This window comes from Caretta caretta, chromosome 16, assembly GCF_965140235.1.
Source record: "Caretta caretta isolate rCarCar2 chromosome 16, rCarCar1.hap1, whole genome shotgun sequence".
NCBI classification, from domain to species: domain Eukaryota; kingdom Metazoa; phylum Chordata; order Testudines; family Cheloniidae; genus Caretta; species Caretta caretta.
This window is the reverse complement of record NC_134221.1, coordinates 20,863,759-20,887,921: the sequence shown is the minus strand read 5'-3', so window position 1 is coordinate 20,887,921 and position 24,163 is coordinate 20,863,759. Positions and strand designations below refer to the sequence as shown.

At 45.4% G+C, this 24,163-nt stretch overlaps 1 protein-coding gene and 1 non-coding gene across 6 annotated transcripts; one reads left to right on the top strand and one right to left on the bottom strand.

The window, feature by feature from the left end:
• Positions 1 to 582: 582 nt before the first annotated feature.
• On the bottom strand, positions 583 to 22,247 carry LOC125623603 (protein CutA homolog). Of its 5 annotated transcripts, none has more exons than XM_048823226.2 (6): positions 21,712 to 22,247; positions 18,957 to 19,105; positions 10,815 to 10,874; positions 8,251 to 8,296; positions 7,205 to 7,254; positions 583 to 1,295 (listed from the first exon to the last, which is right to left on the bottom strand). In XM_048823226.2, the coding sequence occupies exons 1-6, from the start codon at positions 21,793 to 21,795 to the stop codon at positions 956 to 958; spliced, it is 729 nt and encodes a 242-aa protein (XP_048679183.2). In that variant the 5' UTR covers positions 21,796 to 22,247; the 3' UTR covers positions 583 to 955. The 5 variants fall into 5 exon arrangements, with proteins under 5 accessions (XP_048679183.2, XP_074976449.1, XP_048679185.2 ...); XM_075120348.1 differs by lacking the exon at positions 21,712 to 22,247 and adding an exon at positions 21,015 to 21,705; XM_048823229.2 differs by having other exon boundaries at positions 1,162 to 1,312.
• On the top strand, positions 11,571 to 11,674 carry LOC125623700 (U6 spliceosomal RNA). The gene has a single exon (XR_007353078.2). It is a non-coding gene; the product is annotated as a U6 spliceosomal RNA (small nuclear RNA).
• Positions 22,248 to 24,163: the final 1,916 nt, after the last annotated feature.

The following is a 24,163-nucleotide window of genomic DNA, read 5'->3' as shown; positions in this document are numbered from 1 at the left end:
CATTCTAAAAGCTCGGTCAGTGTCAATATACTTTTCCTAGTACCTGTTTTCTAATAACAAAGGTGAAAGTGTCATTCTTCACTGCTACAAACTGCTCTGAGGTTTCCTTTCTTTGTTCATTACTTTATTAGTTGGGCTGGTAGGATGCTGGATCTCCGTTAGTAACTATGAGTCACTGAACATGGATAGCTAACACTGGGCATTTTTAATAAGTTGGAACAGAATACGTTGTCTTTAAAGATAGCATTACTTTAGCTAACGTGTCCCCTGGGGGCATTTTTCAACTGATCACATACATTGAAATGAACTTACCTATGGAGCTAAGACCCTCCTTTGCTTTTTTGGGGTATTTAGTTGGCTGGTTCATACATTTTTTCTATATTCCCACCCAGGAAAGTTTTATTTTGGAGCTAAGTGGGCATATGAAGGACGGAGGGAGCATATTTGCAAGCTATGTATCCTGCTTAGAGGAATTATTTCTCCACCAGTGACATGCTGCCATCTCTGGGTGAAATGCGTAAATTGCACAACTGTTCAGGCTAGGATATAAAGAATTAAGAATTTTATTAAGATGATGTTAAAATAAAAAGAAAACGGTACAGAGTTTAAGCGTAGAAGTTTCTGGTTATCCAGGAATAAGGTACAGATTATCAAGGGGTGCAAAATTAGGTTTAGGATTGGATGGCGTAAGGTATACATAATCTGCCATATCCCCAAGTGGGGGTAAAAGGTTAATGGGTGAAAGTACAGACATTGAGATATGGGGGTATGTTTATGTTCAGGTGTGGAGTATAATGAGTGGATACGATGATGAGGATGGATTACCCTCATTTAGTGAGATTTAATGTTCAGTGAGTTTATGGTTCCAGTTCATATGGTCCAATGGAAAAAGTCTCTTGGTCCCTTTCTCATAGTTGATGCATGATGTCGTTCTGGCTCACACCTCCTGGTACTGTCAGTGGCTGGGGATGTGTTCGATGTAGATGTCCCTGGACCATCGGATGGTGTCCGAGACCATAAGGCGCCGCATGAGCCATGCGTAGTGTCGACTGATCCCACAGGTCAGCAGCACACGCTCGTTGCAGGGGTCCCCGACGATAAGGCGTCCATCTGCACCTCGTAGCCCTTTGCTCTCAGGGTGTCGGCTGGGGGGTGTACTTTTCCAGCTTACGAGCTTGGGCTTCGCAAAAGGCCGGGGTCCTGTTCTCAAAGGAGACCGTGACGTCGATGAGGATGATCTTTTTCTGGGCCTCGGCGGTGACGACAACGTCAGGTCGCAGCTGGCTGTCGGTACACTAATATCCAATTTATTCTACAGGGGGTATTGAGGGAGCCAGAATGTAACAACCAGTTTATTCTAGCACTAAACAGCTGATTAACCTAGGGTTAATCCTACTGTGGCGATAAAGGTAGCTAGAAATTTTTTTTTCAATATGGCATTTTAAAGAGTGTCCATGTATTTGCAGCCAACAGCTCATGAATACATACTTTTGAAATAAAAATAATATACAGGAGTCCAACAGAAGCAGCCGGAGGCATTAGGAAACCCGATGGAACCCATACTGGAATTTGGCTCGGACACTTGGGCTAGAACAAAAAGGGTCGTGGGCTCTTTAATTACAAGTGGTCAGGACCGTGGTTTTATGATTCATCTGAACAGCAGCAGCCCAGCTGTCCCACTATCACTATGAGGGCACATTGACTCAGAAGATGGCATGCCACCCGCTGAATTCCCAGCATCGCTCCCCGGGGCGCCAAGGGGCTCTTGGTAGTTCTGTGACCCAGCGTGACCCTGCTTAGCGGTGTAATATCTGACAGGACTCCAGCGGTGCAAGGGGCTGTAGCCAGTATTACTAAATATGCTGTTTGTTTGTGTATTTTCTAGCTGTAAAACAAAGGCCAGCGTGGAAAGACCTGGTTCTCAGCTTGGGGGAATTCAATGTTTATAATCAACAATGATGTCGCATATCCTATTAAAAGAAACAAAAGCCCTGTTTCCTTGTGGTGTGTGAGCTAGAATTCTGTCAGCTGATGAAAAGGAGCAGATTAGAGATGCATTTTTTTCCTATCCTGGATTATCATACTGTATCCTGCATGCTTTATGTATGCAGCATTTTGGAGATGAGGCGTCTGATTTACAGCAGCACTCATGCGCTTTGTACTGTAACAGGATTAGTCTGCATAGCTCTGGTCCAAGAGGCTAAGAAATGTGGAAAATCCTTTAAACTAGACCATTAGGCAAGAGGACCTTAAAGGGAGCACTGAACTGAACGGAGCTGAGGTATTTTAACCATTAAAGAGCCAGCATTTCACTCTGAGTTTAAAGAGTAAGCTCACACCCAGTTTGGACCCCAGGAGCTGGGGAGACAGAATTACTCGAGTTTATTTCAGACTGTTTTGTGCTTTTCTTTAACATGTATCTAGGGCACAGGGCAGAGGGCAACTCTTTACAGAGCAGGGATGTAGTTTTGTCCTGAGCTGCTGGCTTGACAGCCCTGGAGTCTGACATCCTCCCGGGCTTTAGAACAGCGGCAGTGGAGGGAGCAGCAATCAGGGCCTCTTGTTCAGGATCGAGGCACCAGCAGAACTGCTCAATCTCCATAGTCCAGTCCATCCTTGACATGCTGTGAGGCTGGCCTGCTGTGTGAATGTACCATGAGCTCTTCCACTACGTTGCTGCAAAGCTCCTATGTCAGCTAAGTGCCCCAGAGCGTTTCCTCACAGTCAGACTATTAAATGACTCGCCCGTTAAAATCTCCCTGCCCTAGGACATTTTATTTCACCATGAAATTCTAAGGCAATTTGCAGGGTTCACGGTACAAATCTGACAAGGTATAGATAGACCTTTACTTTGGCTGTGATGTCAAACAGCGATCCTGCTCACTTGTGCTCATTAAACAGCTAATGGCTCCTTTTTTGCAGGAGCAGGGGTGTTATCCAAGTGCTCTGCCAGTATCCCACTAATTGCATTTTGCACTGGAATGTTCACAGGACCTAAAAAATAAACTGATACTAGAAAACAAATAGACCTGGCCAATCTGCCCTTCAACCCCACTAATAATCTCTCTCCCATTTTCAGGTTGCTGGCCATTTCTCTGCAAATTAGCTTTAATTCCGCAGTTTAGCACATCCAGGGCCCATTTAAAACCACAGCAAATTGCCAGAGAAATCTCGAGTGACACCAGTTGGTAGGAGCTGTTGCAGGTGATAATGAGCACAGGGAGAGTGATGTCACTACTCCTGGGCACATCTCTCAATTAATTTCAGACCGTGCAAGTTTCCTCCCCCGACTTGCTCTAATATGTCTTTGGCTTCAAGGGAGTGAAGCCCTTCAGGCTCCACACGCTTTACTCCAGCTCTGAGCGGGGGATAGCTCTCCTTCAGTGTCTAGAGCCAGGCTTCATTTAAAGTGCTCTTGGACTGGCAGATGCATGCAGCGGTGGTTCCAGTGGTCAGGCATTCTCCAGCGCTGCATCCTTTGCCTCAGCCCTGATAGCATCTGCCAAGCAATTCCAGCAAGGCCAGCCCGGTTCTGCTTCCTTAGGGTTAATCTGATTTTAAACACAGCTTCAAGTGACCCAATTTCTGCTCTCATTACAGACCCCTTCCCCTTCCTATTGGCCCCTTGCTCCCTCAGTTTTATCATCCCATGAACTGTCCTCCCACCCCACAGCACGCTGAGGTCTTTGTGTGCTAACTGAATACTTTACATTCAGGGCAGAGACATCAACTGACACCTGCAAAGTGCTACACCCACCAGCAGCACCACAGGCCTGAGCCAAAGCCCCCTGATGCCAATGGAGAGACTCTCATTGGCTTCAATCGGCTTTAGATCAGCCCCTACGTGAATTAATAAACCGCTGGCAGAACTGACCAATGGGAGCAAGAGCAGGCCCAGGCTGTAGTTGTCACCCACAGCCAACATTTTGGCAGTACAATGTCCAAAAGTCCTCATCCTTCTCAAAGGGACCCCTCTTTCCTGGTGGCTTCACTGCCAACATTGGCCCACATACTCGAGGGCAAAGCATGCTGCAGAATCCACCCCCTCCCGCACACACATTTCCCCGGAAGATCAATGCCAGAGCAGGACTGCCCCTCTCGGCCCAACTGGCCTTTTCATAACCACAAAAGTCTAAGAGCAAACCAGGCATCAGGAGTAAGAAACGCGTCTGTTTCAGATGCATCAATTACTACATAGTGCTCCATAATTTACAAGCCTGTGCCTCTGTTTGCAGTGTTACAGGCTGCCAAGGGAGAAAAAGCATTTGCTTTAGTCAGAGGGAAGCTTTTGTTGGGACCAGGTATGTCAGTTTGTCTCCTTAGCCTGGCAATGTTGGCACAGGCCTGCACTGGATCCCTGCTGCCTTTAGGCATCGCTATACGCTCTGGGGAGCATTAACTCTTTGTGCTCTTCCCAGAAGCAGTAGGCTATTGTCAGCTGCGTCCCCCAGTCCCACCCCAGTGGGTCCTTGTTTGCGCTGCCCGGGATCCTTTCACAAATGCTCAGTGGGCCGCACTCTGAATGGCTGGCTGTTGGTAAACTGCCTCGGCTGCCCTGTCAGGATACAAAGCAACATGTTGCTGCAAATGGTGCTGCACAGCAGGAGATGATGTGAGCTGGTGCATCATGGGATGTTTTGCTGCATCCTGATTTACATTCATTTGGGCAGGGGGGCAGAGGGCTCGGCAGGACCTTCCCCATCTTTGGTTCCCCTGCTTTGCCGCAACCCTTCTTCAGGGGGCAGACAGACCAATGGTCACCCCTGCTCACCGTCACTGGGGCTGCGTATGCTTCCTCTGCAGTGCAGCCAAACCCTGACAGCCTGTGGACTGGAACTCTGCTCCTTCTCCGTGGATTGTGTTGCTGGGGCCCTGTCATGTGCATTTTCACCCTCTGGTCCTATAAATAGCCAGAGTCTCCCTAGGAGCTCACATCCCACCACACACACCTTTGCAAACTCCACTGTTCACAACTTTGGAACTATTCTTGGACAACATGTGCCCTTTCTCCGCTTCGGGCTCTACTTACGATGTGTAGCTAAATGCTCAGTAGAACTTAGGTTTACACAAATGAGGAGTGTCCGTTAAACTGTATTTCAAGTAGGAGGCAAATTCCAAATCCCAGGCACCTGTGCTACCTACATTCCCTTGGGGTTTTATCACCCTCGGTATGTATGCACCAGTCCCGCCTGCAGTGAGAAAAGACTAGAGCGCCAAAGCAAATGTCCTCTACCCCTGACAGGAAGGAAACGCTGGGTATGTCTGGAGAAGGACAGAATGGTGCATTCCAGCTAGTCATCGGAGACACTTTCTTCAATCCATTTTAAATAGAGGGGGTTTCCTTGGTCTATAGGCAGGCTGATAAATTCAGGAATCTCAAAAGGATGCAGGAATCTAAAATGGAAAACACACATAGCCCCCCAATGGGAGTGGATCAATTCTGCTGTAGGAACAAGCTCAATTTTACTTACAGCCCCAAGAAACGTGAAGCTTTCAGTTCACAGGAGCACCTTTCAAGAAGGGCCTCCAGAGCTTTGCCTCTGACTTCAAAGCAGTTCCGTGGCCCTTCTCTTCAGATCATGTAGATTCAAAATCCATGAGCTTTTTGCTGTGAGTTTGGGGTTTAAGTAAACACAGCATCACAGGGTGGCTGGCCCCTTTAAATGAAGGTGGTCCAGCGCCTTTATGTAAGTACAGCTGTTGCCAGTTTGACCAAGAAAGTGGAAGGGGGCAGCACCTGTGGGAGGTCCCTGATGGAAGCAATGGTAGGTGGGTAGCAGGTGGACTGCCTGCAGAGTGGTTTGCCAATTGATCTCTCCAAACCAGAGGAAAGGCCAGAGGGCTGGAAAGGACTGAAGGCAGGAGAGCAGCAGCGGGAGTTGCCTGCTGGCTTCCAAGCTGAAGCCAAGCACCAGGGAAGGCTGAAGGCAGGTAATCAGCGGAGCGGCTGATGTCTGCACGTTGGAGAGCTGGAAACAGAAGGGGCCAAGGGCCAGGGGAGCAATGGAAGGGCCTACCTGCTGGCCTTTCTGAGGTGAGAGGTTAATGGAACCAGGGAGTGGCGGATGCTCCCCTGATGAAGAGGAACTCCCAGCAGAGAAGCTGAGGGCGGGCAGGCTCCTACTGGGAAGAGTGGAGTGGCACTCCTGCTGGAAGGACTGGGGTGGCCATGCTGGCAGGACAAGAGACGACTGAAGAAGAGCCTGGTGTGGTGGAAGATGCTGGACTATGGTATGTGTTACACTGATGGGCTAGATGTTGGGGGATTCTAAGGACTATATGCAGTGGGTATGATAAATGGATGTGTTTTGTGATTGATTATTTGCACTAGGTTTTGTAACAAATCCGCCCCAAGGAGGGGTGTTATTGAGGTAAGAGGGTCTGTTGCAGAGTCCCTAGGGCCCCAAGAAGGGAGAAGTGGGACAGTACCACTTCCCTTCTTGGGGCTGGCAGGGAAGAGAGGGAATCATTCACACATAGGAATTGCCAGACTGGATCAGACCAGTGGCCCATCTAGCCTGGCATCCTGTCTCCAACCATGGCCAGTATCAGATGCTTCAGAGAAAGATGCAAGAAACCCTGAAGTAGGCAGTTATAGGGTAACCTGCTTTAAGGCAAAGTTTCCTTCTTATCCCCCCATTGTTAGAGGTTGACTTAACCCCTGAAGCATCAGGGTTGATATCCTCTCCAAAGCTCTTATTTATTTACTATGATGACTCTCGATATTCTTGTTATCCATATCAGTGGCTCCATATAATTGAATCTTGATAATTCAGTGATATCTTGGGACCGTGAGTTCCACAGGCTAATTTTTCATGTTGTGAGAAAAATATTTCCTTCAAAGGTATGACTAAGAGCAAACAACTCTGTTTCACCTAGTTTTGCACTGATTCTGTGAATTGCCTATGGCTACAACACAAAAGCTGAACATCCGTCCATGTTGGTGAACCTTAGAGAGTTTTTTTTGAGGTATGTGGACTCCATTTCAACCAGAAACCAGCTGGGTTTTACTTAGTTTTTCATTTTAGTGTGAGCTTTGAATTGATATGGTGTCTGTGATATTTGGCACATGCAGAAGCAGTCCACGAGCTAAACGACTACACATGGGTGTTGGGAGGAAGTAACTGTCCTCTGACTGGTTGAGTTAGAGATGGCAAATTTAGTTTAGCGGGAAAATATCATTTGCAACAGGCAGGAGCCTCACCTGATGTAGTCTGATAATTCACTTATTTTTGACGTCCTTGTTTTCACTAACTGTAAAAAAAAAAAAAAGAAATGAAGTAAAGAGAAATGTAACCCGGGACAGCTGAATTGTTCTCACACCCGATGCGTCCACACTAGTGCTGATAGTATCTACTTTAGTTCTCTTGAGGGAATTAAAGTCACTTAGGAAGTCTCATACCAATATTATGGCATATGCAAATTATTCAGATAACTTTGAGCTAGGGAGATGTCTGAAATACACCAGCACCTTCTGCAGCAGGATGTCTGGCAAATCACTTAATCCCTTTGTGCTTCAGTTTCCCATCTGAGAGACAGTGTGGCTTAGTGGCTAGTGAACTGGACTGGGACTCAGGAGACCTTGGTTCTGTTCCCAGCTTTTTCCATTGGCCTGCTGGGTGACTTTGGACAAGTCACTTCACTGCTCTGTGCCTCAGTTTCCCATCAGTAAAATGGGGGTAATGACAATTACTTCATTTTGTAGAGTGCTTTGAGATCTACTGATGAAAAGCATCATAAAAGAGCTCGGTGTTGTGTGTAAAATGTAATTCCCCTGCCTTGTCTGTTTAGACTGCAAACTCTTCAGAGGAGGGACTCGCTCATTCTGTCTGGAAAGTGCCCAGCACAATGGGGCTGGTGCTTCTAGCCACATACACGCAGGAAAAATGTTGGCTTGACAGCCCCGCTGAGTAAAGTAAACGTTGACCCCTCCTTGCCTGCTGCTGTGCCCTGACCTGAATGGAACCTTCCCGAAGTGAGAGTCCAGCCTACTGTGGCTCATTGAGGCCAGGGTCTCTCTGCTGGGGGTTTCTGTGATGCGGACCCCTGTCCTCAAGGAACTGGAGAGAGAACCTCCAAATCCATTTCACACAGTGCTCAGACGGTACCAATTCTTGGCCACTACTGCCCTGAGCTGGAGCTGTCCCCGCAAATCCTCATAATAGTTGAATTAATCGTAGGTGAGTGTCAGAAATGGGACCCCTCTTAAAAACATGTGTCTCTACTAGATACACAGGACCAGACACTTACTAGAAGTATTTCAGTGGCTTCTTCTATTTCTCCTTCCCAAAAATACCTAGATGTAAAAGAAGAAGAAAAAAGAAATATAGTAAATGACTGCAGCCCCATTTATACTGACTCGGCATTAAAATCCATTTAAGACAGCGAAGTGCTTTGAGATCTGCTGAAGGAAAATACCCTGTAAGAGCTAGGTATTATTATTGTGTTTTGATTTTTGCCTGTTCAGTGCATGCTACAAGGTCACATTTCTTTATTTTGTTCTGTGTCGTTCTAGAAATGTCACGTTTTCAAATCATTTGCTAGGGATTTGACTGAATAGGGGGAGTCACGAACTCGGCAGATTGCTTGCTGAAAGCTTTCTCCTGTGCTCAGTAAGGCCCTGGTCCAGCACAGGTGGACCCTTGCAGCCATGTGGAGCCCCACCGAGGTCAGTGGTGCTCTGTGCTGGCCCAGGGGTCTGCCCAAGCAGAGCGCATTGCAAGTTTGGGAACGAAGTCTGGCTGTTTGGACACGGTAGGGAATGAACGCCTTGGATGAAATTTATGGGCAAAGAGGCTCGCTTCCCAAGCACACTAATGGGCTTTGTAAGCATGTACTAAGGGTAGAGAGTTCAGGGGTAGATTGTCTGCCTGAGCCTCGTGTCTGCAGAGCGAGGAGAAATCTGGCAGCCTGTTGCTGATCCAAGCATGGGGAGAGTCGCTGAGGTACCAGGCAACTGTAAGCATTTTAAATGACTTCCATGTCAGAACCCCCTTTGGATGTGACAATCTCAAGAGCAATCACTGCATTTATGAAAAATGAACGTTTATCACACTAGGCAATGTCCGGCTGTTTGCCTGGGACTAGGGCTACACAGGGGAGATGAGGGCTCATCTGTAATGTTGGAGTGGCCGGAGCTACCATGGGTCAGGATTGAGGTGCCCCAGCAGAACTGGGCGGGGGGAAAGATTAGTAGGGGAGTCTGAACGTCAGGAATGAGGGGAGTGGGCAGAGCTATGCTGGGGTGTGGACCGGCAAGGGAACAGCAAAGTCTGTTGCCGGGGCTGTTTGGGGGGCCCAGGACTGGAATAACGGGGGATGCTATAGACCAGCAGCTCTGTGTACAGCACATTGCATGGCACCTGCCCATACTAACCAGGGCTATATCGGTGTCTCTTGTAGGAAATCTAGAAAGGAAGTAAAATGATTGCTTGATAGCTGGCTGAACCCTACATGTTGGCGGCTGGGGAATAACTCTCTGCAGAAATGGCTTTCACCAAGTAAATGATCCCAGCCCCTCTTCTTTCTCACTGACTGACAAAGAGCAAATCTCCTTGATCGCACTCGTGCCCTTTTAGAACAATTCTCTTGGCAGAATGCTGCCATCATGCCACCCATGTGCCTGGAGCCTCAAGCCAGAAGTCATCTGGAGGCGTCAGAGAGGTTAGTGATCAGCAGCTAGGGGCTCAGCTGGCCTGGGAAGGAGGAGGCTAAAACAGCTGTGTGCGCATATGTGTGACCTGGATCCAGCCTTACACGGATTATCACACATCATTCCGAAAACAGAGAGGAGCTATTCACAGGATGGGTCTGCAGGAGTCGAGTTCAATGGCATCACCCCGATTGAGACTGCCCAGCAAGAGATCGATGTCGGAACAGAGACTCCTGAGATGGGGCTGGTGAGCCCAGAGCTACCGAGGGGTTAGTGGAGTGGGAGAAATGTTAGAGAATTGCACTACTTGGACCAGCTCTGCTTGGAGCGCTGTTGTTCGGCTCTACCAGCCAGGTTAGGAACGGGTGGGTAGAGCCCCAGATAGATTTGTGGCTGGTGGGGAGCTGTGTGGTGCATTTGGGGCCTGATCCAGAGCCCACAGAAGTCTGCCTTGGAGTGGATGGCTTCATTGGGCTTTGGGGCAGGCCCTCAGAGAGGAAGGATGTTCCTGTGGCTAAGGCACTGGAAATGGAAGATCTTTGTGCCAGTCCTGGCTCTGTGTGTGTGACCATGCACTAGTCACCACACCTTTCCATGCTTCAGTTTCCCAGCTGTGAAATGAGGTTATTAATACGCCCCCCCCCCCCATTTCTCGAGCTTCATTCTGTAATGACAAGGTTTCCGATCTGTGGGTGGAAGGCCCGGGATGCCTGTGAGTATTGGGGCCAAAGGCTGCCCCTTCCTACCATCTGAAGACCTCAATTAATATTATAAGTTTAGGTCTCATGAAAGAAGCAACCCACATTACATCATGGTGAAAGACACTAAAATCCTCTTTGTGAAGATTTCTATTCCTAAGTAACCAATAAACAAATGGCCATAGGCAGGCATGTCTTCCATCCACCCCCTATTCTTAATATGCTTAATGCACTGTGGCAGTACAGGGGTCACTCTTATCTCCCTGTCTAGCAATCGGAAAGCAGTTCAGCCTTCTACAAATAATTTGGTCTCCCAATTGCATGGTTTCATTGGCCTAATCCTGAGAAGTCCTGAGCCAGTTGTGGGTGCATCGGCACCTCTTGGGTTTGCTATTCCTGGCTTAGGCTTCCATTTGCAGACAAGCATGTGTATGTCCTTTTGAGGAACGTTCAGTGCAACTCACATAGACGAGGCCTTCGGCAGGATATTCACGCAGGCAGCCAGCTTTTTATCCATAATGGCCCTAAACAGAACAGACAAGGTGAGTCTGTAAATACACGGTGCTTCCTCCACTCCTAGCACCCTCCTCCACCTTGTGCTGGGAAGTTAACCTTGAGCTGTTTCCTCCAGTGACAAGCCTTGACATCAGGCACGAGTTATGATTGTTTAATCAGTTTCCAGCAGAGATTAGCTCAGCCTGGCTCCTACTGGCTCAGCCAGGGGGAGGGTCCCTCCAGGTTGCTGCTGATAGACCCTGAAGATTCCAGCCTCAGTGCTGGCCTGGGGAAAAATGCAGGACTTGTATGACACAGATGGCAGTCTCAAACGTTAGCTAATGAAACCTTGCACCATCCCCATGATGTATCAGTCTTATCTCCATTTTACAAGTGGGGAAACTGAGGCTGAGATTAAGAAATGGAGCTGGGATTAGAACAAAGGCGTCCCTGACTCCCAGTCATAAACTCACACCATGAGACTCTGCTTCTTGCATGCACAGCAGACTAAAAATCATCAAATGTACTAAAGGTTTAACAACATCGGCCTTTTCATACCAGAAAGTTATTAGAAATCTGAAACCCAAATCCATTCCTTCCTGAAATTTTCCTCCTTTGGTTGTGGACTAGTTTGTTATTGCAGGGCTGCCAGCACGTTACATCTGGGCTGCCAGCAGAAGTGAGCAGAGAAGCAACTGTGGGGGAGGGTAGGAAGAGGGCTAGGAGTACTAGGTCAAATGTTGTGCCTAAAATTGGAACGATACAGAGAAGATTAACATGGCCCCTGTGCAAGGATGACATGCAAATTCGTGAAGCGTTCCATATTAAAAAACAAAACAAAACACCTCACCAGTGTCTCTTCACTTTTGGAGAGACCATCAAGCTTGTTTCTTTTGCACCTTCTGCCCTCAAAATTGTGGTAAATGTTTTTTGAAGGCATGGCCCTTTTAGACTTGTAATTTGTTTTCCTTTAACTCTGGCCTGTGTTTTGTACTTAGCGCTATGGCAATGAAAACATTAAACTCCTAGCAATTACACTTGAGTCAAAAATATGACCTCAAAATTCCGGACGAGGAGGCAGGAGTGACTAAAGAATGAAAGAATAAATCCACCCAGCTGTAGGAATTAACCCTCAGTGGGTTTGATGGTTAAACCAACCCTGATGTTTGTACACTATTAGCTACTTCAAACCAAATAAAACAAACCTGTTTTGGCTCTGAGCAGGTTAAAAATATCACCCTTACATCCAGATTATGATATATCCTAGGTGGGTTTATGAAACAACCTATATCCCCTAGTGAATCTTTTATCCTTAAAGGAGGATTTCATGTCCCAAGCTGTGAAAATACCATGTGTAGATTGAGGACTGTACAACATCACAGGGTGACCTGCCCCAAATGCAACCTAAATCAGCACAGATAGTAACTAACACGTCAGCTGTCTGAAGACGTCCAGGCCACAGTACCAGTATGCAATTTATGTAACGGGTTCAAATCTGGCACCTAACCCATAAAGCAAAGCTATTTAAATAGCCTGGGTTCTCATCTGGATTTTCATAAGCTTCTTTTCACATCTTTATTATTAGACCTGCTTTGTCTGTCTACACAGTCCACAGCCAGATCCACGAGACAATGGAGGTGGCTTGCACCACCCTCCCTGCCGCAATGCAGGACCACAGACTGGCCTCTCCTCTAGTAGCAGGAAGGAAAAGAGACAGACCGGTGGATGGGGGAGAAAAGCAGCTCCACTGCCTTCTTCCCACAGACGCTGGGAAATCCCCTCCGTGGCACAGCATCGGGCACTGCAGAGGCGAGACACCAGCGTGCAGTTGCTCTCCAGGCCATGCTTCTCTTGGGTCTAGGCTGGTTCCCAGCAGTTACTTCTCCTCTGTGGCTACAAACTCCTGGAGGAACGGGTTGGGTGCAACCACTGCCAAAGAGAGTATGGCAGCACAGCCTTCTGAGGGAGCCATGCCCCAAGGACAGTCAAATAACCTTACCTCTTCCCCAGTGGAACAACATGGGGGAGACTATGAGCAGACTATGAGGATCTGAGTTTTTAGCCTGAATCTCACGCAGCATAGAGTATCTTGCAAGGGGAAAAATGATGCGATCCAGTGACTGGCTGAAACTGACTCAGTGTTGCTATTTAGGTCAAGGTCATATTGTCTTATCTTACTAAGTGATTTGAAGAAGCAGTAACATACTACAGAAGGGGGGACAGTTTTCAAAAGATGCTGCTGATTGCTATAATAATACTTAGCCTTGTTCTCCTCAAGGTGCTTTAAAATACTAATTAATCCTCTTAACCATTTAAAGTAGGTAAGAATTTATCCTTCCTATCTCAAATTTACAGAGGAGGAAGTTGCCCCTGAGAGATTACATGACATACCCCAAACCACACAGGGAGACGCTATTGGAGCTGGGATTAGAACAGAGGAGTTCCTGGGAACTATTCCAGTATTCAGGTGACAGCTCTGAAATAGGTGACCATTTCCCAGTAAGTTATATTGCTTTTGTGGAGTCCTCTGCAATAATGCTGAAGGCTAACTTTGGCTCTAATCTAACAAGGAATGTCCCCTGGATTGCAAAAATCTCTTTTAAAACAAGAGAGAGACACAATTTTTATGCAAGATGTTATATTTCACTTTGTTGCAGCAATCAGTTGGCCAGCAGACAGAGCACAAATTAATAAATACTATCCCTGACACAAGTAAGGATGTAAACAAAGCAAAGGTATATTGACTTATGTGCCAAAATACACTGGAGCAGGAAAGTGAAAATCCATTTTTGCCATATGAAAAAGGAAAAACAGGAGGACAAGGTCTGTATCAACCTTCTAACAGAAAATTGCAAATAGCAGAGAAAGCATAATAATAAGAAACTTCTGATGCTGTCCCTTTAAGGAAACTATTTATGTCCTTCCTGCAGAGATTTGATCCAGAATTCTTGCTACAAATTAGCAGGTTAGAAATTGATCCCTGGGGAGCACAGACTGAGACAGGGAATGCAATATAACTTCTTGTGAAATGGTATCCATTAGGGAGCCATTTAAACTGTGGCTCATGCACATCTAATGTTTAATGTTCAGTATTTATGCATCCATAAATAGCCATAAAAAGCTTTTCTAGGCGATAATCTGTGTCCAGACCGCATGACACAATTTTTGATGCTTGATTTCGCAATTGCTGATGAATGTTTAAGTGTTGGTGACTGGCACAAACCAAGAACACTTGGAGATGGAAACATTTCAGAAGACAAAGGGCATTTAAAAATGCATGTTACATAGCAAAATGTTTTGCTTCTTTACAACCCCTCCCCTCCCACAAAAACCTATCCAAAGGCTTAGGTTCCAGCTTTAAAGTGGCTCATTCTAGTTGCAAATGTGTTGTTTAGTTACTTGACAATGTGATTACTGCTTAAAAGAAAACAAAATGTTACACTTTTTATAGATCCTACACAGAAACTAAGCTGTGCACATGCTCTATACCGCTGGGAAGAGCTGGACATAGAGCTAGCTCTTTGAACCTGTATTTCTTTGCTGTTAAACCAGGCTAAGGTTTGAACACAAACAAAGATTTATCTGAATTATGGGCCTGATCCAAACCCCAGGGGTCTTTCATTAACTTCAATGGGCTTTGGTTCAGGCCTTCTTCTAGCTGGCATATTTTATAGCAGTAAAAATTCTAAATGTACACTGATCTATAAGTTATTTTTGTCTACTGCAGGTATTCTATTAACCTCTAAGTTGTATTTTGGTAGCACTACTATTACATTAGCACTGCCCTATCTGTCTGGCACCCTAAGGGACATAGAACAAAGTTTAATGGCAAAAGTTGACAGTGATGGCGATTCCTGGAGATGAGCAGTTTCTGGAGCAAACTTGTTTGGCAGCTTGACTGGAAGAGGGGAAAAAATACAGCACAGAAGCATGAGGATATGGTGACATTAACACTTCAGCAGGAACAGATTCTGAGCTGAGGATTTTAATGGCGGAAAGCCAAGCTAACTAGCCCCTTGCAACTGACAGGAAGCAGTTCCTAGTTTGACAGCTGTAACATGCCCAGATGTTGGGGACACTGGGGCATGGCCACTAGGTAACTCGGGGGGATGGAAGACCACGAGTGTCGATGAAGCCCCCTCGCACTAGGCCCCGGTGTCCTTGGCCCCCCCTCCTGCCTGGAGGCACTCGCAGCAGCTCTGCGTACTAGGCCCAAGTGTCCTTGGCCCCCCTGCCTGGAGGCGCACACAACAGTTATGCTGAGAATCTGCAACAGTATGTTGCAGAGTCAGACTGCCTGAAACTAAGCAAGGCCAAACAGGGGAGATATGAAAGAACAATGCTGAATAAAGCAGCTTTATGTATAGTTTAACAAACGATACAGGGAATCAGGGAACTAGCTGGGAACTGGATTGGCTGGCTATATGGATACTTGGGGCAGCTTGCTATTGGACAAGTATGCTGGGAAAAAGGATGTATAAAAGCCTGTGTAACTTCCTGCTCTGTTGTGCAGGATTTGAGATTTTATTCTCCCTGTACCTTTTTGCAGCTGCAAATAAACTTTTCTGCTTCTCCACCCCGTTGTGATTATTGGGTGTAGCACACCGGGTAACGAACCAACTCAAGCTGTTGTTCAGCCTCTCGGCACTGGGTGCCGGCAACACAGACATTCCAACTCCTCCATGTCTATTTTAAAAGAGAGATGAGCTGAAAGGATGGTTCCGTAATTATTGAAAGAGGCTCCTTACTGAAAGGGACATGACAATCGCTCAGATATGTTAATTTCAGATTACTACCAGATAACTTGGAAAACATACTTTTAATTGGTATTAAATGGAGAGGAAAACTGTATAAAGCATGCATGCCACCTCAGCAAGCAGAGGATGGAGAAAGAAGGGATATTAGGGGAAACCACTGTCTTCAGATTCAGTGATGTACAGACAAGCTCTTAGTTTCAACTGTAAACCCCTACTACTTGTAACATGATCTATACAGCTAATGAGAAAACATAGGTTTTTCCCATGGAAAATCTCAACTTTTTGTTGAAAACCTGAACATTTGTGGCCCAAAACAGCCAACAACTAAAGTTTATAGCCAAAGTCCAAAAATGTTCAGGTTTTTTTTTTTTTTTTTTTTTGACAAAAAAATATTATTTTGAGGAAAGCAGATACTTCCTGGGGAAATTTTCATTTTGTCAAACCCAATTTTCCATCAAGAAATGTTTTGACACAAATTTTTCAACCAGTCCTAATGATCTACTAGAGGTGTGAGAGTTTAGGAGGAAAATCAGACTTTTTTTTTTTTCTAAAAGTCTTGGGTCTGAGATTAAGGTCAATAGGGATTATAGTGGTGAGACACAATCAGAACCACATAGAGAATGTGGCTGATACATTACATGAAAAAAGTTATCAAGCTGATGCAGGTGAAGCATGCCAGATTGAGAGCCCTGGAGACTGCAGCCCTCAGTTAATCCACACAACAGGTAAAGTACCAGGATAAAAAATAAGAGACAAACTTTCAGGCTGCCATGACCACTAACTGATTGGAAGCAAGGAAGAAACATCACCTATGAGAGGTTTACGGGAATCCTTCTACCTTCCTCCAAAGCAGCTGGTATTGGCCACTGTGGGAGACAGAGTATGGGGCTGTATGGCTCCTGGGTCTGATCCTGCAAGGCAGTTCTTATGTGAAAGGGACTGTTCTCTAAAGAGTACCAACAGTGTCCTATGCATTTTACCAATGAGCAGGAGGTCACTGCTGTGCAGAGCTTATAATAATCACTTAATACTGAGGTGTTGTGAGACTTCAAGTTTTTAAAGCACCACAGAAGTGCAAAGTACAATTCCTGGGATATTGTTTTGTCCCCCCCGCCCCCCTCCCCCCCAGATTAACTGAGATGTAGGGAACACACGAACCCTGTGGGAACTGTAAATATTAATAACAAGATGAAGATGGGTGGCTGAAAATGGCTGTATACTTCATGCAGGCTTTGGGCTAGATATTTCATGTGTATTTCTGTGTCCCAGCATTAGCGCACATTTGTCTTCATGCTCTAGACAGATGAAATATGAATAAGCAGAACGGTAAAGAAAGATGTGCACCGATACAAGGCAAAACTGGGGGCAGATGGACTATTCAGCTGTAACCCAGTCTTCTCTTCATAGAAGATAATGATCAGCCTGAAATATTTTTGGTTTAGATTATTTTTGAGGTCACCCTCAGAATGCTACAGGGCCTGATCATGCCCTCTGGACCCACAAAACTCAACTTTCCAAATCAGACACAGGCAGACAAACAAAATCTCCATTTTGTAAAGACTGGGAGACTTCTACTAAGTATCAATTTTAATAGCAATGCAGGGCACTCAGGTTATAACTTGCTCTAACTGGTGTGCCCCCAAAAGGTATTTGTTTACAGCTGAGCTGTCCTTGAAATCTGAAACCCTTTTCTGCCTTTACAAACACCAACGAAAATACTTGCAAGTGGAGTCTGGGAATAAGTACCTCAGTGAGCAATCTAGGAGAAGGATAAAGACATCCATACTAGCAGCTAAAGGGTTTTGGAAAATAAGCTTTCATCCACAGAGCCATTATCACTTAATCCAAATTCCTCTGAGCTCAACTTTAATTCATTAATACCAAGAAAAATGTGAGCAAAATACATGTAAATCTCAGCAATGGGCATGAACTCCAGGGAGTGATTTATTTCCTCTCCCTTCCCTGGAAGAGAAGGAACAAAGACAGAGAATGTTTGCGGAGCTGCTAATGTGTAGCATTTTCAGAGACTAAATAGTCCTCTCACCAGTAATGCACAGTTATTCTTTTTGTCATACACATGAAGTGGTAACACACTTGATACAGTTGCAGTATTAAGGGTGACACAAAATGCCTTTTGGTAGCCCATTCTTTCCTGAATAGCTGTTTGGGAACACTCTGTTATTAGGGAAGAGAGGCAGAGTTTTTGGCAAGCAGAGAGTTAGCAGGGAACAGAGCTCATAAGAGGTGTTGCAGGAAACTTAACGGTCCACTATAAACATTTCCAGTATTCTGAACAGAGCAGCTATTTAGCCATGTAGCTAGGAATTTTTGAAGTGTTCATCATACAAATCTATGGTATATTAAAAATAAAAAAGATCTAGATGTATTTGAAGCCCTTGCAAAATACATTAGAGTAGGGAGGGGCATTGAGTGGCAGATTTTGTCTCCCCCCTACCCCCCTTTTTTTTGGCCTGGTTTTGTTTTGTTTTCTTTATTTTATTTATCTTAGGCTTTTATACTGCCATCCATCACTGTAGCATCTGGGCACTTTCTACATAAAGTCAATAGCAATAGCAAAGTCCCTAGTGGACTTCATAGCAGTCTCTGACACTTTATCCTTTCTAGGGTAGCATCTCTGCTTGGGCTATTTTTGTTGGTTTCTGTTTTGGGTTGGTTGGTTAACTGTTACAGGATTTTTTTTTTCTGGAGGAGTGTTTGGATAGTTGGGGTGTCAGTGTTGTAAGTGTCATTCTTGCTATGGTGATAAGGCTTTTTGAAAGATGAAAGTTTGGTAACATTTCCTCATGCTCTGGATTCACCTAATCTCACCTGAGAAGTTTGTTCCATAGCCAGATCCCCTTGACCCAGAATGATTTGCTCTCCACCCTCATGCAGTGTTGCTGAGCTGTGTGATCTGCATTGTCTCAAAGGAGTTCAGCTGTCATGGTGGTTGCTTGATCCATGAATTGCCTTGAGAATTAGGACTGAGGCCTTAAACTGGCATCTGAAACAGACTGGGAGCCAGTGCAGGAATCTGAGAAGAGGCTTGATGTGCTCACATTAGCCTAGGCCTCGAAGGAGGCAGGCAGCTGTATTCTGCACCAGCTAGATATATATATATATATATATATTTACAATCTTCCTTTAGAAGGTTGAGTTCCTACTCTACGGAGCTGTTTGTGGGAGAGAGTTAATGCATGAGTGGGAGAGAAAGAGGGTGTCATGTGGAGAAAATGGGAGAAACCCTCCTCCTCCTCAGAAATAACTACTGTAAATGAAACAAAAAACCCATTACTTCATGACAGCCAGCCTTTGAATTATTCAAGCACAACGACAATGAAAGTGACACTGTACCTTGCAATATCCTTTGCAACTTGTTCATTGGGACAGTTAATGAAAGCAATGGAATGGGTTCCCGAGATATAGCTGCCAGTGACTGCAGAGTGCAGCTGAAGACCTAGACTCTTCAGCACGGGGTACATCAGTAAAGACAGAGTTATTACCTAAAGAAAGCAAAATACAACAGTGAGAATGCCAGGTCAAGTGTGTCCCTCAAATTTAGGTTGTATTTTAAAGAAACCCCAAGCATGTATAGTATGTATGATCCAAAAATAAAGTATCCATTCTTTGTGTTGCCAGTATTACAATAAAGCTTATTATTGTAGTTCAGAGAAACAATGTTTAAAACAAATAAACATTCCCCAGCAGTGGGTCCAGTCCAACATTAGAGCAGTGGGTTTAGTGCATAAATGGGTCAGTTTCAGAGTCTGGAACAGAATCTAGGAGTCTGGGGCCAGCTGCTTCAGCAAGCATCATGCTCAAAACTTGCATGTACAAAAATATCCACTGGACAATCATAAAAACCATTTCTATGTTTTTAAAAAAACAAGAATAATAAAGTACTTCATTGGTGGGATAAATTACATTCCATCCTTTAAACAAAACCAAGAACAAGCTGAACTGACCTTCAGTATAAACTATTATTTCAGACTTAACACTGAAGGGAAGTAAAGCTCTAAGAGTGGGCCGTTAATATACAAATAAGACAACAATGTATAGTTTGGTTGGCTGATCAGACTATTTGTTTTATGAGAAATTGCACAGTAGAGATTGAAGATAATCAGATTTTTATGCAAGCCTGGTATCCAATTTATTGCAAAAGGAATTGCTGCCTTTCTGTCTCCATTATGGACAAGTACAGCAAAAACATATTTACGGAAGGAAATCATAAATCACTCATACAGTCTTTGCATACGATGGTTGTTATAGGCACTGATTTAAAAGCACCCAAACTGAAACCCAACAGTGTCCACTGTTATCTCAGCTGTGTATTTAATTTTCTAGGTCAAATTCATCCCTGGAATAACTACATCTGATTATAGAGCTACTCCATGGATGAATTTGGTTGTGTGCACACTAAGATTAAAGGAACGTTGCCAACTTACATTTAACTCAGAAAAAGAGACAATTCTGGCATGGGTATTTGCCAAAGTAGAGTAGTGTTTCTATTCCGCTTATTAGGGGAGAAATATATGCTCCCTTCTGTTCAGCATGGCAATCATGAGCCTTCATGAAAGTTATATGTACATCCCATGAGGCTGTCCCAGCGAGCAACATTTGTAAATAAAGAGTAATACAATGTTTACAATCCTCCTGTTTTTCCCCCAGACAAGAAGTGAGAAATCTGATGCAACAACACAACTGTTGTTTCCTCAGGTTTGTCCAACAAGTGAAGGCCAAACTGGATTGAAAACTTTGGATTTGAAAACTTCTGGGTTGTTAATCTGAATACACCCAAAGCGGTCAATATTTAAAGTGACTTAGGTTCAAAAACCACAGTTGTGAGATCCTAAATTCAGTGAGATCACTGAAAAATATGCAATTTTGTTGGTGTTGTGTTGGTCCCAGGATATTAAAGAGACAAGAGGGGTGAGGTAATATCTATTATTGGATCAACTTGTGTTGGTGAGAGACAAGCTTTTGGGCTACACAGAACTCTTCTTCACGTTTGTGTAGCTCAAAAACTTGTCTCTCTCACCAACAGAAGTTGGTCCAATAAATGATATTACCTCACCCACCTTGTCTCTCTAGTATCTTGGGACCCACACCAACACTCCATGTAATCACTGAAAAATGTGAGACTGGAAAGTTCTGTGTAGCCCAAAAGCTTGTATAACCTAAGTGATGAGATTTTGCAAAATTGCGAATGTCCTGGATTTTGCAAAATCTCATCACTTAGGTTATGCAAAACAAAACCTAGGACTGGTTTTGAGCTGGGTTTCAAATCCCTGTTTTCAGTGTTTTTGATAAACAACTCTAGTGTTGACGCATCACTAAAAATGAAACCATCATGGCAGCCTTGAGTAGAGCAAGGATTCCTCAACAATGGTGAAAGAAACTTTTTAAAATTACCTTCCAAACAAATGAGAAGTCTGAAAATGTTCACATGGGAATATTTTCCATGTGTGTGTTTCTTTTCTCAGGTCAATTTTTTGTAAGTCTGTCTGGCCCCCCAGTCTCTACATCTGCATCTCAGTAATCACCCACTAGATTAGATGTCTGGGCATCAGGAATTTATCTATATACAGACTGGCATTTGCATGGGTCTTTTTTCTAAATACTGAAAGCGTAAGTTGTCCTGGGATCTGCATTGTCCCAAGACAGAGAATTTTGTACTCTGCTAAGTGCATCTTTGCAGCTTTCCCACAGATGGGGAGAAGTTTGCTGGAAAATGCACTCAGCTGTGTGCAATTAGTGTCCCGGAAAAATCAATCGGTTATGAAGTACCCAACAAAACAGGAACGAACACATTGACTCGTTTACACTCTGCTCTGCAGCATGTGAGGAGTTGAACGGGGCCTGAGGGGGGGTGTTCAGGTGAGATGCCTCTTGCTCACAGATTCATCTTCCCCCAAGCAGCTCCCTCGGTCTCCTTGCCTGCCATGCTGGGCAGCTGCGTGCCCCAGGGACCAGCGGAAACGATCATTCAAAGTGACATCGCCTTGGCCCGGGCACTGTCCCGTACAGTCTCTGCAACCTGCCTGGGCTCACAGCGCTCTGCAGCCCTCCAGGGGTTCACAGCCTGTTGCATCCAAGGGATCCATCTTACCAGCAGCAAAGTGAAGCATCCCGGACGGGTGCAGCTCTGGGCGGCCGGCAGCTGGCAGCGCTGAGTTAGCCAGTCCATCTTCATCCTGCAGTCCAGGGCCAAGGCCGGTGCTGCCAGCCCGTCCCTCCACCTGCTCAGCCCCAGAGCGCTGCTGGGACCGGTGGCCGCGGCACCAAGGCGGGTCTGGCCGGGAGGGGTGTTTGCAATGGTCACGGAAACTCCTCCTCCTGCTGCTGCTGCCGGGGGGGGCCGGTGCCCGGCTCGTGGGCTACCTGCCGCCCGGCCGGGCAAGGCGAGGGCACAGAGCCGCAGGAGCCGCTCTCAGGCAGCCCGAAGGCAGAGCTGGGATTTGCTCGCTTGCGGGAAAGGATCGTGTGCTGCCCGGTCTGTTCCTCGCTCTGCAGAATGCATTACGGGGCCCCCATGTTAGGGTAACTGGATTTCCCAAGGGAAAACTGGACACCGCCTGGGGCTAGGCTGAGGCCCCGCTCCTTGCCCAGGGCTCGTCCCCGCCTCTCCCGGAGCACGGCTGCCCCTTCCCACCCGGGATTGGCGTCGCTGCTCACCTGAGCCCTGCCTGCCCCACACCCGAGCCCTGCCTCCCCCACCCAGCGGGGCTGGCATCCCTGCTACCCCCCATTCCTCCGCACTCCACTTTTATTGACAAAGGGGCATTTGTGCTGTTTGAGCAAGTTGGCAAGAGCAAACAGGACAAATGCCCACTTTCCCCAAAAAGTTGGGACGGCCTGGACAGGGTTTATAAAAGGGACTGCCCCCGCCCAAATGGGAGGGATGGTCACCCTACTTAGTGTGGGCTGGGGGCCGCTGGCTCAGGGAATCCTAGAACTGGAAGAGACCTCGAGAGGTCATCTAATCCAGTCCCCTGAATGGTACTGAGGGTGCAAGGGCAGATGTACGCTGCCATTCTTAGACACAGAAGAATCTGATTCCTGGGGAAGCTTTTGATTTGTAGTTTTAGAGACAGATCCCTCATCTTTGGTCATTGGAGACTCCACAGTACTTGCCCTGAGTCTTGGCTACAGTCCATGCTGGGAATAATAAATTGGTTAGTCTCTAAGGTGCCACTAGTACTCCTTTTCTTCCTGCTGGGAAAAGACATTCTGCCCCTTTAAAAATTCCTTTTTGTGGTTTATGTGAGTCACGCTTCCCTGACACTACTCACGTGAGTAAATCAATCCGGGGTTGGATAGTTAATTAATCCTCCAAACGCTCTTGTAATTAAGGTAAGTATTATTATTATTCCATTTAAAAGATGGGGAACTTGACACTGTGACGTTCACTGGACTTGGCCAAAGCCTATTATGCCCATCACTGTGATATCTGAATGTGAGCAGAACTAGGATGTTTTTAGCTCCCGCCTCCCAGAATAAGATATTTGAATATGAAGGAAACAATGTGCTCAAAGTGCACAAACCTAAGAAGCATTAAGAAAGAAAGTCTCTCTAGCTTTTAATGACATCGTTACCTGTTGACAACCCTGGAGGTTTTAAAAGTTATTTCATGTTACCAATCTCACACACTGTATATCTGCAACCTTTCAGTCAGTTGGGACAATACATCTAGCCTGAATTGTTCCACGTTTATCTCTAGCCAGCTTCACTTTCTCCTTCCCATGCACAAGCATCAGAAAATGTTTTGGATTTCACGCTGCAAGGGATTGTTTGACATTTAAAAAAAAATAACGTTAAAAGTAATTGAATTTGATTTATAAAAAAACCTTTCTAATAATAGTTGGCTCTGTAAAACTTTTTTTTTCTTAAACACAAAGCTGATTGGAAGAAGCACGTAGTTGTGGCTAAAGGGCAGGAAGTAAGCTCTGAGTTCTCCCAGCTCTGCCACTGAATTGCTGGGTGTCCTTGGACAAGTCACTTAACATATGTGTGTGTTTTCTCCATCTGTACACACATATGTTAAGTGACTTGTCCAAGGACACCCAGCAAGTTGGGTTCTGGGGCTTAATTCATGAATATTTTAAAGCATTTTGACATCTTCAGATAGCAGGTGCTATAAAAGTGAAAAGTAGTATTAGGCATTTCAGGCCTAAAACTTTTTGACAATGTCCCTTTAAGAATTCAACTGTTCATGAATAGAGACAGTCACACTATCTCAAACTCTCACTGCATTATGTTACTGTCAGGTCTCTCAAGCGACTAGAAAATGTATTAATCAGCAGATCATTGCAAACTTCTTAGCACAGCGGTCTAAGTCTAGCTTTAGACCAAAACTTTCTACAATTATAGTACTGTACTGCTAACTATCTCATTCCCGGGCAAAGGATGAGGGCCAGGTTACTCTGCTATTGTTAGTGACCTTTTAGAGATATTTAATATCATAGATCATTCAAAACCCTTTACAAAATGGAAACATTCAGGTACCCTCTAAGCTTCATTTGCCTGGCCTATTCCTCGTAGATTGAAAGAGGACACATTTT

Excerpts from the sequence above, each read along its gene's own strand:
- LOC125623603 (XM_048823226.2), bottom strand. The coding sequence starts at position 21,795 with ATGAAGATGGACTGGCTAACTCAGCGCTGCCAGCTGCCGGCCGCCCAG. Across the intron at positions 19,106-21,711 it reads GATGCTTCACTTTGCTGCTG|GTAATAACTCTGTCTTTACT; the intron begins GTAAGATGGATC and ends TGCTTTCTTTAG. Across the intron at positions 7,255-8,250 it reads AAGCCACTGAAATACTTCTA|TTAGTGAAAACAAGGACGTC; the intron begins GTAAGTGTCTGG and ends TTTTTTTTACAG.